Here is a 12,244-nt window from a genome sequence, read left to right as displayed (position 1 = left end):
GAGAATTCACTGTTCTTAAAGAAAGAGACACCTCTATTTCACAGTTTAGAAAAAGGGTTTTGTCTTTCTTACACAGTTTTTTCTTTTCAGTTTTCACAAATGTGTTCAAAAAAATCTTTTTAAGGTCTGGAGCCATTCAGGATTGGGCCATACACCAACTTCGTTAATATTGGTGAACGCTGCAATGTTGCAGGATCACGGAAGTTTGCTAAACTCATCATGGCAGGCAACTATGAAGTATATATTTTAACGATAATCTTTATAGCTGATGCTCTGATTTTTAATTGTTCCATTGCATTGTGTTATTAGTTGTTTGTTTTGCTGGCACAAAGCACTATTCTACAACAGGGTAGATTTAGATTTGATATCAGGAAGAAATTTTTCAGTATGAGGGTGGTGAGGCACTGGAACAGGTTGCCCAGAGAAGTTGTGGATGCCCCATTCAGGGCCAGGCTGGATGGGGCTTTGAGAAACCTGGTCTAGTGGGAGGTGTCCCTGCCCATGGGACATGGGAACTAGGTGATCGTTAAGGTCCCTTCCAACCTAAACCATTCTATGATTCTACACCATTTACAAGATTAAGAAAACAAGGAGCATTTACTTTCTGACTGTCCTTTCTTTCTGTCCTTACCGGCTCCTAATAAATTTGTGAGAAGGGTTTTACAAGGGCTTTTTGGTTTTTTTTTGACAAGCATTGCAGTAGACATGACTTTCCATTTTGAATTAAGTTACACAGCTGATGATGGTTTAGAAAATGTCCTTTTCTGTGCTGTGTCTAGTGGTGGATTTACAGAGGAGGGAGGAAGGAAAGCGGATGTAATCCCCCCTTCCAACTTGTGGGGTACATCTGTCTTGGGATAGATCGTGGCACTGTGCAGCCCTCAATTTTTCCCTCACTTCTTCAGTCCTGGTCAGCATTATGGTTGTATCTAATCTTTATATACTTTGATCACTGACTCTAGCATGCTGTATGAGAGTTGCTACACAAAAAGGTACTTAGGAGGTAATTGCTTTCTTGAAACAGCTGCAGAGCAGAAATGAAAAGGCTGGAGGGCTCATTCTTTTCTGGTGTAAATTGTTACTGTAACATTCAAACAAATAGTAAAGTGACATTTTTTGAGAGCTGAGACTCTGCCCCAGAGTATGCTCTACTGTTGTAGTTGATGCAATCAAAACTAAATCTTTACTTTGTTTTTTAGGAAGTCTGGCTCTTAAGCTCTTAAAAGTCATGAAGTAGGTTAGACCTATTAAATAAAGAGAGCTTTAAACACAGGTTGTTAGGGACTGTGAGCAACTAAAAACCTTTTTATTTTTTGTCTCAGTCTGCAGAGTGATAAAAAAGAGAAAGCAAAAAGACATGGGTGTTCAGATAATTATGTGAGCTGGAGGGAAGGCTTTATTATATCCTTCTTAGTCCGTGATGATTATTCTGCAGCTGGAAAAAATGTCAGACAACCTCCAAAAATTAAGTACTCTGTGTTATAAAACAGCAGAGCTTGTCATGCAAGACCCTTATTTCATAGCATCACAGAGACTTTTCCTGTAACCTTGTGTAGTCAGAAGTCCTTGTTACCATGCAAACCTTAAATCATTCAATTAAGCATATGACCAGCTGTCTAAAATCAATGACACTACCTGCACATTAGGTCTCTGCTGTCATGTTTTTGTGAACAAATTAGTTACTAGTTGTGCCATATTAACGACTTTTGTATGTTGTGCATTGCAGACCGTTTCCTTATTTTCTTATGGGATGTCTTTATAAATTTTTTTAATTTTTGTCTGCATCTTATTTTGGAGAAGTGAAATGTTATCCTGAGACTGACTAGGCTTTTTTCCTACTGACCATTGTTTTGGCTTTTTACTCCCTTCTTTAGGAAGCCCTGGGTGTAGCCAAATTGCAAGTTGAGATGGGGGCCCAGGTTCTTGACATCAATATGGATGATGGGATGCTGGATGGCCCTGCTGCAATGACCAGATTTTGTAACTTGATTTCTTCAGAACCTGATATTGCAAAGGTTGTAATCGAGTCACTCCAAAGCACAATAAATAACATTATATTGAGTTGGAAATTGCCTTTCAGAAAATTTTGGTATTGATTTATTTAGTAACTGGTTTAGGTGCTTAATAGGCAGATGTAGGTGTCCCCCCAACAGTAAGAGGTACTGTAAAGGTACTGATCAGAGGGCTGGAGCACCTCTTCTATGGAGACAGGCTGAGAGAGTTGGGGTTGTTCAGCCTGGAGAAGAGATGGCTCCAGGGAGACCTTATAGCAGCCTTCTGGTACCTGACGGGGGCCTGCAAGAAAGCTGGTGGGGGACTTTTTACAAGGGCATTTAGTGATAGGACAAGGGTTAATGGCTTTAAACTGAAAGAGGGTGGATTTAGATTAGATATAAGAAAGAAATTTTTCATTATGAGGGTGGTGGAACACTGGAACAGGTTGCTTAAAGAAGTTGTGGATGCTCCGTCCCTGGAAGTGTTCAAGGCCGGGCTGGATGGGGCTTTGAGCAGCCTGGTCTAGTGGGAGGTGTCCCTGCCCAGGGCAGGGGGGTTGGAACTAGGTGATCTTTAAGGTCCCTTCCAACCCAAACCGTTCTATGATAATAGGGAAGGCCTTCAGGGGAAACAGAGGTTTTAACATTCTCTATCTGATTTCAGCTAAATATATGCCAGTCCTTTCCATTGGTTAGAAAAGCTGAATGCAAGTTCCTCTTGCAGCAGTTATGAGCCATAATGTATATATTGACAATGGATAACAGTATTGCTTTCCACAAAACTTGAAATTGCTACGGATATAGCATGGTTTTCAAAGATACTTCTTTGCAATGTGCGTTCTCTAAAAATGAGCATCTAATTCAGAAACACAAAGCAATACAGGGAGAAGTAGAAGTCTCTGTATGATATGTGATGGAGTTGCCATAGAAGCTCTTGAGTTAAATTTGCTCTGAGTTTTGCATTTAAAGCAAAGTGAATCTACAAATACCATCTGGAAACTTCTTCTTCATAAATGCTGATTAATGTTGTGTGCATTTTTATGTCCAAATGGGCAAACAGCATACGGAACTCTGATTTATAACTTGTATGTATTCCCCTGGCTTACTTCTCTTTTATTTACAGGTGCCATTATGCATTGACTCCTCAAATTTTTCAGTGATTGAAGCAGGTTTAAAATGTTGCCAAGGGAAATGCATTGTAAACAGCATCAGTCTGAAGGAAGGTGAGGAAGACTTTTTGGAGAAAGCAAGGAAAATTAAGTTGTATGGAGCAGCTGTGGTTGTCATGGCTTTTGATGAAATGGGGCAGGTGAGTGACACTTTAAAGGAGAGGTATTTTTCTTTTGGAGTGCAAGGCTTTCTTACTCTTGTGCAAGACAAAGTGGGTTTGTTTCATTGACACAGGTGATTCAAAGAGGTCTATATAGTCTTAGCAATAGTTTTGACCCTGATACGTAAGCATTTCTTATGCTGCTCAAATGTGAGAAATCCAAGTACTGCTCTAAGTCTAGCACAAGAGCATGTCTCTTGCTATTCAGCCATGCTGAACTCTTCCTGCCTTCATAGAAGGCCTTTTTAATTCAGAAACTGAGTTTTGAATGAGAGTGGAATCTTTCTGAGTTAATGTACTTAAGTCAAAAACCACATATTAAACTTTGCATAGGATGATGAAATGTTGGGAAACAAAATTGTTTTTAATGAGTTGAGTCAGAATTCTAGGTACCAGTGTGGTGATGTTTTTAATACAAAATTCTTATATATAATCCTCTTCTAATAGTCGTGATGTTCAGATTTTTAGCCTTGCGTTACTGGAACTGTAAATGATTTCTGTGGAGTTTATTTTTTGTTACCTGTAAGCTTCATGTGAGAGTTCTTTTTCTTCACTAGGCAACAGAAACAGAAACCAAGATTGCAATTTGTTCCAGAGCTTATCACCTCCTTGTGGAAAAAGTGCACTTCAATCCAAATGATATAATATTTGACCCTAATATTTTGACCATAGGAACTGGAATGGAAGAACATAACCTGTATGCCATCAATTTTATCAACGCTACTAAAACCATAAAAGTGAGTTGTAAGCTTATTTTAACTTGAAATATTTTGCTGAGATTAAAGACCCAAAACACCACAAAACAGAAGATCACCTCCCACCCCCAAACAACAACAAAACACTACTGCAAAATGATATGCATTTTAAATTGGCAAGGGGGACTGTTCTTCTGAAGTGCAGCCAATATTGCTGTATTTCCAGTAGAACTTCAAATACTTCTATAAATACATTTCAATCCATTATCTCTACTGTAAATATATTAATTAAATGAGGTAATGATCACACTCATGTTCTAACTAAAAGGACCTCTTTGAAGGTACATGAAAGCTGCCTTTTTAAATTAATACAATTTCCATTACTGTGGAAGGGATTTGTGCAGTAACCTGACTTCCTAACCAAATGTGTGTAAGGAAATACATCAGTGAAGAGCATCACCTGCGTATAGCTAAGGAGGCTGCACTGTTGTGTTTCACAAGGCAATTTGATTGGTCTGGAGATGCTCTGTCAGTCTGGGGCTTGAACACCCCACAGGCTATTTTGTCACCCCAGGGCTTCTGGAAGGGAGGCTGTGCCCTTGAGGTTAGCTGCTCAGCTACAGCCTGCTCCTGAGACATGCAAGCAGGCAGGTTGGCTGCTCCTTTTTCCAGAGGAGTGGGGGATAGAAGAGCCATGAGTAGGTCTGCATGGGGAAAATCTGGAATGCTTCTGTAGGAGGACTGATATGTCTAGAATAGCACCTATGACTATGGATACTGTGGTAGTTGCTTAAGCATAACTAGGCTGGGTCTCTCCTTTTACTTCTGTATTTTTCTACAGGGATTTGAATTGCTTTTTATGAATTTGAGTAACTAGAAGGATCTGAAACAGGGAAGGGAGAAAGGGTGTGTAGCCAATGTACTGCAGCTCAGGGGCCAACTGTTTTATGACTGAATGCTTTGCTTAGGTTTCCTTTTTGGAAAGCACTTTTCTAAAAATCTACATGCAATTCCCATAGGAAACACTGCCGGGAGCCAGGATAAGTGGAGGACTTTCCAATCTGTCTTTTTCCTTTCGAGGAATGGATGCCATTCGAGAAGCAATGCATGGGGTCTTCCTTTACCATGCGATTAAGGTATAATGTACTTTTGGCTTCCATAGGTTTGCACTTGGCAGATGTGCAGTGCTATGTCTGACAGCCCTGGTTGGGGGATTCTGTATGATTTTTTTTTTTTCAGTGTGGCATGGACATGGGAATTGTGAATGCTGGGAATCTGCCAGTGTACGATGATATCCACAAGGAATTGCTACAGCTGTGTGAGAATCTAATTTGGAACAAAGATCCTGATGCGACAGAGAAACTTTTACATTATGCTCAGGTAACTTCCAATTTTAAGCTTTTAGTAGTAGCTAGCTTAGCACCTGCCTGCTGATGATAGGTAGTCCAGCCTATACGCTGCATGTGTCAATCTAACAGTGGGTGTTAGAAGTTCATAACAGTACTATAAGTGGTTTAGTTATTAATGGAGAATAAAACGTGAACTCTGTGATAGATTGAGCCTCTCCAGTTTCATAGGTGCCTTTAAAGATCCGGCACCAGAGTTCTTCATATGCTTCAGGAGACCAAGCTGTGTAGGGTTCTTTTTACAAACAAACAAACCTAAACCAATAAGAAGCAAAAAATCGCAACCAAACTCCCCCCAACCAAAAAAATCCTCACAAGCAACCAAAAACTAGATAAAAAGTGGAAAAAGCCAACCCACAGCTGAAGCAAATATTGGTGCTGGAGCTTAATTAACAAGTACGCTGTGGGAGACAAAGAGTAAATCTGTCTCTCTGGTGATAATGGTTTGCTTGGAGTATATGTAAAAGGTGAAGTAGTTGTTTGTGATTCCTGGCTGTGCCATAGACTTGCAGTTTGTGTAACTCATGTCAAAGTGAGGATCAGCTATTTCGTGGTTTTGAGATGCTGTAATGACAGCAGTGATAAAAGACAAAGATTACACACCTGAAGTTGTCCAGTCTATCAGCCTTAAGATGGCTGGTGAAATCCTGCTCTGAACAGAATGCACAGCAAATATCTCTCTAGGTTAGGTGGCTCTTAGATTTAAGTGCGCAAAAAGGTTTGCATGCCAGTTTTGTAGCTCCTGGAGGTATTATTTCTGTGCACAGCTTCATTTGGTTTTGTAGTTTGCCCTATGGTGGTGTGTGCTTTTTAGGAGCAATGGCAACATGTTGAAAACCAATACAAGAAGACTCGGCCTATCCCTTGTGCTTAAGCTGTTTTAGATGGTGCTCTTAGTGTCTATGCAATTCACCTGGGAGTGATCTTGTCTGTATAAGCAGAGTTTTACCATTAAGGTATTCAGGGTTGCATAAAGAGAAAGGAAAAAAAAAAAAAAAAGGAGAATTAGAAAGGGATTGCTTAAGCAGTGTTTCTGGAGAAGGCAGAATGTGAATTTAAATAGAGCATGAAAAGTAGAACTGGAAGTGGATGACGACTCCTTCTAGGTCTAGAAGTTTGGGAAGCCATTGTTGGAATCTCTGCTGTTATTCATGGTGGTAGTTTTATTGTGGGAGTAAAACAGCCCCCAGTTGCAAAAAAGAGACACACTCTTGATTCAAAATATCTTTAAAAGCTTTATTAAAATTTATTAAAAAATATTACTGAGCATCCCGATTTGGGTTTCTTCTTGGCTCTGGACAAATGTGAGAGTCTAAACAGATAGTCACGGCCAATGAGAAGGGTTATTACATAAGGTTTGGGAGTTTCAGGCATATTTCAAAATACTTATTCAGACCTTCCTCTGGTATAGTGGAATTGAATGGCTCTAAGTTCTTTTGTCTATAGGTTTGCGTTTTTTTAACACAAAAGTGTACTCATCAGTCAGTAAGTGCATATATTCTTTTTATTTCCAATTACTGCCGTTTATTCTGCACAAAGAACATAGAATGTGCAGTCCCATTTTGCAAGTATAGCACCTCTAATACAGCACCAGTGAAGTTTCCTCTTACTTCCTTCAGGTAATAGTAATGTACCTTGCCAGTTGCTTGAATGCTAGACCTGTGGGGAAAAATGAGGAACTTAATCCTTGCAGAATTAGGAGATCAGTCTTCATTCGAAGTTGGAGATTAAAAAAGATTTTACATAAAGCGTATAGCTGCAGGCATTATTAAACTGAAACTTTGTCCCGTTTGCAGCAATGGAAGTTGTGCTTCCAAAGGCAGGTTTTTTCATCCTCAGCATGCAGTATAAGTATCCTGTTTTTAAAGATCTGCATGTAGTGCTTGCTACTGTGGTCTCTGCATGCCCACCCTTACAGCTTCATGGGTTATTTTTAGGTTGGAATGGTTCCCTTTCTAAAGTGTCTGGCCAGAGGTTGAGGAGCATTTGGTACGTTTTCGTTGAATCACAGAAGGGTTGAGGTGGGAAGGGACCTCTGGAGGTCATCTAGTAGAACCCCCCTGCTCAGAGCAGGGTCAGCAAGAGCAAGTTGCTGCGGGACATGTCCGGTTGGGTTTTTAATATAACTAAGGCTGGAGACTCTACAACCTCCCTGGGCAACATTTTCCTCCTCCTTTCGTTCCCTTTTTATAAACTAGATGTATGAGGGCAATAAGGTTTGGCAACGAGAAGCTGTGAAGTTAGCTAGCATTCACATAAACATGAATGAAAACTTGTTCTGATTTCTGTTCCCATGAGTGAGATCTTGTTTCCATGACTTTTCCCATGGCTCTGTCTTTAAAAACTTGCTGATGAGTGCTCAAAAGTATAGAATGGTCACAAGGACCGAAAAATGTTGGATTATGTCAAATAATCAAGGGAGGAAAAGAAATTACTTGCCTCAAGTGTGGTGGCTGATGTAATGGATGGCATGCGCTTCCATGAGCCTTCCTGGGGTTGGTGCTTATGACCTTTCTTGCATTGTGAAGCCCTTTTGACCTTTGTATTCACAGCAAAGGGGAGTGTGAGGCAACGAGAATATCTGAGGCTTTGGGACAAGTCTATGTGCATGAGAAACGGTAGTTTTGTAGGCCGCTTGATTGAAAACACATCTGTGATATGGAATAACATAACCTCTTCCAGCAGAAACTGAATTAGTGCCAAATTAATTAGAATTTTAAAATGAGGTGTAGTGTGTGGGCTAGAAATCGATTTAAATTACATTCCCAGAAGTAAAACCCTTAGGATTAGTCATTTCATCATTTTTAAGAGCATGAAAATTCTTAAACAGCTCCCTTTTTTTTTCCTTTACTTTTTTTTTTTACTTTTTCTTTGTTAATTTTGTTTACATTTTCATTGAGGTATATGCTCTTCGGGATGTAGGCCCCCTGAGTGTCTTAAGTACATCACAGATATTTGTAGTATGATTTGCATGTATATAAAAAAACCTTTTGAATAACCTAAAATTATTTTATGGGTCAGTTCTTGAGATTATCCTCACTTTTCTAAAAGTGAAGTCCGTAGTTGTACTTTTTATGATTGCAAGCTCCTGTGGATGTTTTTCCTTTTCAGAATCATGCCCAAGGAGGAAAAAAAATTGTACAGACTGATGAGTGGCGGAAAGGCTCTGTTGAGGAAAGGCTGGAATATGCCCTCATAAAGGTGAACCTGTGCAGAAAATTGTCCTGCCCTTCAGCTCTCAGAGACATGATCTCAGCTCAGACTTTAAGGGACACTTTTGGCTTTAAAAATTCTTCAACTGCCATTCTTTTGAAAGCTATTAACTAATAATGAATAACAGATTTAATTAATGTGATTTTCTTTAAACTTCACAAGTTGAAGTCTTTGACCCTTAATATTTTATTCCGCTAGTGTTGGTGGAAACATACTGCTTTTACTTTGTAACATGTTGCTTTTAATTTCCAGGAATTTGCTTGGTTCGTTACAAGTTCTGCACTGAGTGGCACTTGTGCTAAGGAAGCAATCTTTGAATGTTTGGGGTTTTTTGTGACATGGTTAAGAAAAACAAACCAACCTTTTAATACGGATGACTCTTGCTTTGAATAACTTTATATGCAGTATTTTATTTCCTAAGAAAACCTATTTTAAATACACATCTGAGGTATTCTTAAAGACTAGCAGTATCTAAAGTATCTGTTTATACTTTCATTGTGATTTTTGGGGGGGGTGGGGGAGAGGGCAACTAAATAGAAGCTGTATTTCTGGCAAGATAAAAGCTTCTCAATTTTTTCCCAGGGCATTGAGAAGTATGTTACTGCAGATACAGAAGAAGCAAGATTAAATCAGGGAAAATATCCTAGACCTCTAAATGTAATTGAAGGGCCTTTGATGAATGGTATGAAAATTGTTGGGGAGCTTTTTGGTGCCGGAAAGATGTTTCTGCCTCAGGTAAAGAGAACATGATTTCATATATTTTCCTATTCTGCAAAAAATAGCATTGTAAAATGTAGCCAAAACATTCTACGCTGGCTGTTTTTTCAGGTGTAGCACATGAATTGGGAAAATTCAGGCGATGCTAAGAAGCAGTCCTGTTTTTCCTTTACTTTGGAACTTGACTTTCTTTATGTAGTTTTATGTTTGTTTCCTCTCTTACTGAGTGCTTTTGCTTTATTTGAAACGCAGTTTTAAGTCTAGACCCATGAAAGAGAGAAAAAAAGATTCAAAGATTGCTGGGTTTAGCACCGTCCAAGTCTGGACCTGTTTGTAGCTTCCAGTTCTGTTGTGAGTGGTCGGAGAGGTTGCGCTGTGAAAGCAAGTGTTGTGTGTACGCCCTTAGTCCAGTAGGGCCAACAGCCTGCTACCGCAGAATGCTCTGCAAAGCTGGAGTCTGGGTTTGCAGGTGAAATGTTTTTTTTGGTGTTTGAATGGGTATGAAAGAAAGCTATGAGAAACGTGAGGCTATTCCTATACCTGATCTTTATTGTTTATTTTCCCGCCCTCTGTTTATCTATGCAGGTGATAAAATCTGCTCGAGTTATGAAGAAAGCAGTTGGGCACCTTATTCCCTATATGGAAAAAGAAAGAGAAGAAAGGAGAGCTGAACGAGGCAGCGTAGAGGAAGAGGCAAGACAGTCCTTTGTGCTGTAAATCTTTTGTAGCTTGCCATGACAAAAATGGAAATTATTTTTTGCTGATGACGTTTATTCAGCTTTCATGCTGGAGAGCTGATGCAGTCATATGGAAACTGAAAATCTTGGCATAATTTGAAGTAGGTCGGAAATTCATAAAGTGCAGATCTTGTGGAACTCTGCTTGGTGTGTGCCTAAGCTGTTTTCACAAGTTTCCTGAAGAATGCCATAAGCCTTTGTTAGGCCCTTTATATATTTAATTCTAGTGTTATTTATTTATGGCACTTCTAACTTTATAGCAAATTTTGCCATTTGCTTCTACTGCTTCTGCCCTTCCTGGGCTATGAACTCCCTTTTGCACATTCAAAGCCTTTTACCATGTTTCTCTTTATTCCGCTCTTCCCTAGCCTCCACCCCTGACCATTCTCCCAGCTAAACGAACCAAATTCTTCCATCCTTTTTGTTCACAGATCGTGACTTCAAGACCTCTCGTTGTAATAGAATAATATGCTCATTGCATGTGTAGCCATGACCAAGTTGCAGGGGACAAGTGTTTATGAAAACAGGATCTGAATATAGTTGTCTTTTCATATGTGTGTTTTTTCCACCAGTTTCTGAAGACTACTTCTTATATAATCTAAAAAATATATATATGATTGAAAATATCCAATGGTTTTCAGGTCCTTGTGGGTCTTTCCTTTATAGCATTTACTGTTTCATCGCTAACAGTTGGCCTGAGAATAGTTTTATCACCTACCTGTGCATATACTTGAATTAATTTCTTCCAAATTTGGTTGATGGAATATGTGATAAGAGCATTGGAAAATGAATATATAGGTTGTCTCTTGTTCCTCCATGCTGACAAGATTCTATTCAATAGAAAAGAGAGTTCAGACAAAATCCCGTTTTAAGTACTCATGTGTCCTGTTTCCTACTATATTTATAATGTGATAGGTGCTTACAGTTTTGGTTAAATATTTTTCTTCTTCTCTTGTCTTTGATTATCAAATTTAGGTTTGATATGCATTTACTTTTCATTAGTCCTGTGGAACCTTACCTTGTCTTCATGAGTTCTCAGAGACAATAGGTATTATCAGAATCTGGTATTTAACACACATGCAAAAAGGATGAATAGCAGAATTTCTCTAAACTGTGATATTTGTATATTTCCTTTGGTTTCTGTTCTGTGGATTTTTGAATGGTTCCTAGTTCTTCCCTTGGAATCTTCTTACACTGTATCTTTCCATTTGCTGTGGATCTGTTGTATGATTGTCCATCTTAAATGTAATGAATACAGCAAATGTTTTAGAAAGAAAAATGACCTGATAATCAAACCTGACTGATCTTAATGGAAGAAGGAGAATGCCTAGTCTTTTTTCCCGTGCTCTTTCTGAATGTGAAAAAGGTGTCTTCTCTCCAGTATCTCAAGCGGATTTGTTCTCTGGCTGTCATGAGTCACCTTTCTATGTGTCATCTATCTCCTGCTCATGCTGTTCTTTTTTTATTTTAATTCAGATGACAGTGCCAGTATTTGGCACCTCCTGGTTTGTTCTGATGCTATTTGAAGTCAGTGAAAATCACTACCCCATTGCTTCCATGGGCACTGGATTAGGATCTACTGTGGCACTTAGGATCTCTGTTACTTAATTCTCTGGCTAAAAAGAAGTGAAATGGAATTGAGAGGTTCTTAAAAATACAGCAAGCAGTCTGAAGAGATTGTGAGATATTCTGCGTGGCAGAGGAGTGCAGGAGGGAAAAAGTAGGGCTTCTGTCCTCCTGCTTCCTCTATCTTCTGCTGGGCAAGGGATGTAGTGCCTTCCTCTTCAAAAAAATGTTGTCGCTGTATAGAGAATTGGTGAGAGAGGAAAAAGAATAGCTGCATTTATCTCCAAAGTTAGATGTTGACTTGAAGGAAAAAGATTTGCAGGCTGTGGTAACTGATGCGTCTGATGTTACCCAGGCTACTGTAACCTCCAGGACAGTTTTAGTCACAGACCGCCAGGAAATGCAAAGCATTGATATTTATGTTTGAGGATAGATAGCTGTGGCTGTGGATCTCTATCAAGATTAAAAAAATACAAAGCCCTTTGGATGCATGCCCAGAACTTGAGGACCTCCTTGCTTGAGACAATTGAAATCACAGTGTACCCTAAGTGGGGTTTATTTTTAAGTAGTGTGTGCTCTGGCCCAT

At 39.3% G+C, this 12,244-nt stretch overlaps 1 protein-coding gene across 5 annotated transcripts in view; it reads left to right on the top strand.

The window, feature by feature from the left end:
• Positions 1-12,244, top strand: part of MTR (5-methyltetrahydrofolate-homocysteine methyltransferase) — a 53,390-nt gene that overhangs the window by 22,269 nt on the left and 18,877 nt on the right. For 4 of the 5 annotated variants that reach the window (XR_012586136.1, XR_012586135.1, XR_012586137.1 and 1 more), the window contains exons 13-21: positions 125-237; positions 1,875-2,015; positions 3,118-3,303; positions 3,882-4,061; positions 5,039-5,155; positions 5,259-5,399; positions 8,537-8,626; positions 9,221-9,373; positions 9,941-10,048. Coding sequence is in view for 2 of the 5 variants with exons in the window: in XM_074580029.1 (XP_074436130.1) it covers positions 125-237; positions 1,875-2,015; positions 3,118-3,303; positions 3,882-4,061; positions 5,039-5,155; positions 5,259-5,399; positions 8,537-8,626; positions 9,221-9,373; positions 9,941-10,048 (1,229 nt within the window). In the remaining 3 variants the exon portion in view is untranslated. The remainder of the gene's footprint in view (positions 1-124; positions 238-1,874; positions 2,016-3,117; positions 3,304-3,881; positions 4,062-5,038; positions 5,156-5,258; positions 5,400-8,536; positions 8,627-9,220; positions 9,374-9,940; positions 10,049-12,244) is intronic. The other variant, XM_074580030.1, reaches the window with a different exon arrangement.

The sequence above is a fragment of the Larus michahellis genome, chromosome 3, assembly GCF_964199755.1.
Source record: "Larus michahellis chromosome 3, bLarMic1.1, whole genome shotgun sequence".
Taxonomy (NCBI): domain Eukaryota; kingdom Metazoa; phylum Chordata; class Aves; order Charadriiformes; family Laridae; genus Larus; species Larus michahellis.
The sequence above is the reverse complement of the archived record's forward strand: the minus strand, read 5'-3'. Positions and strand labels throughout refer to the sequence as shown.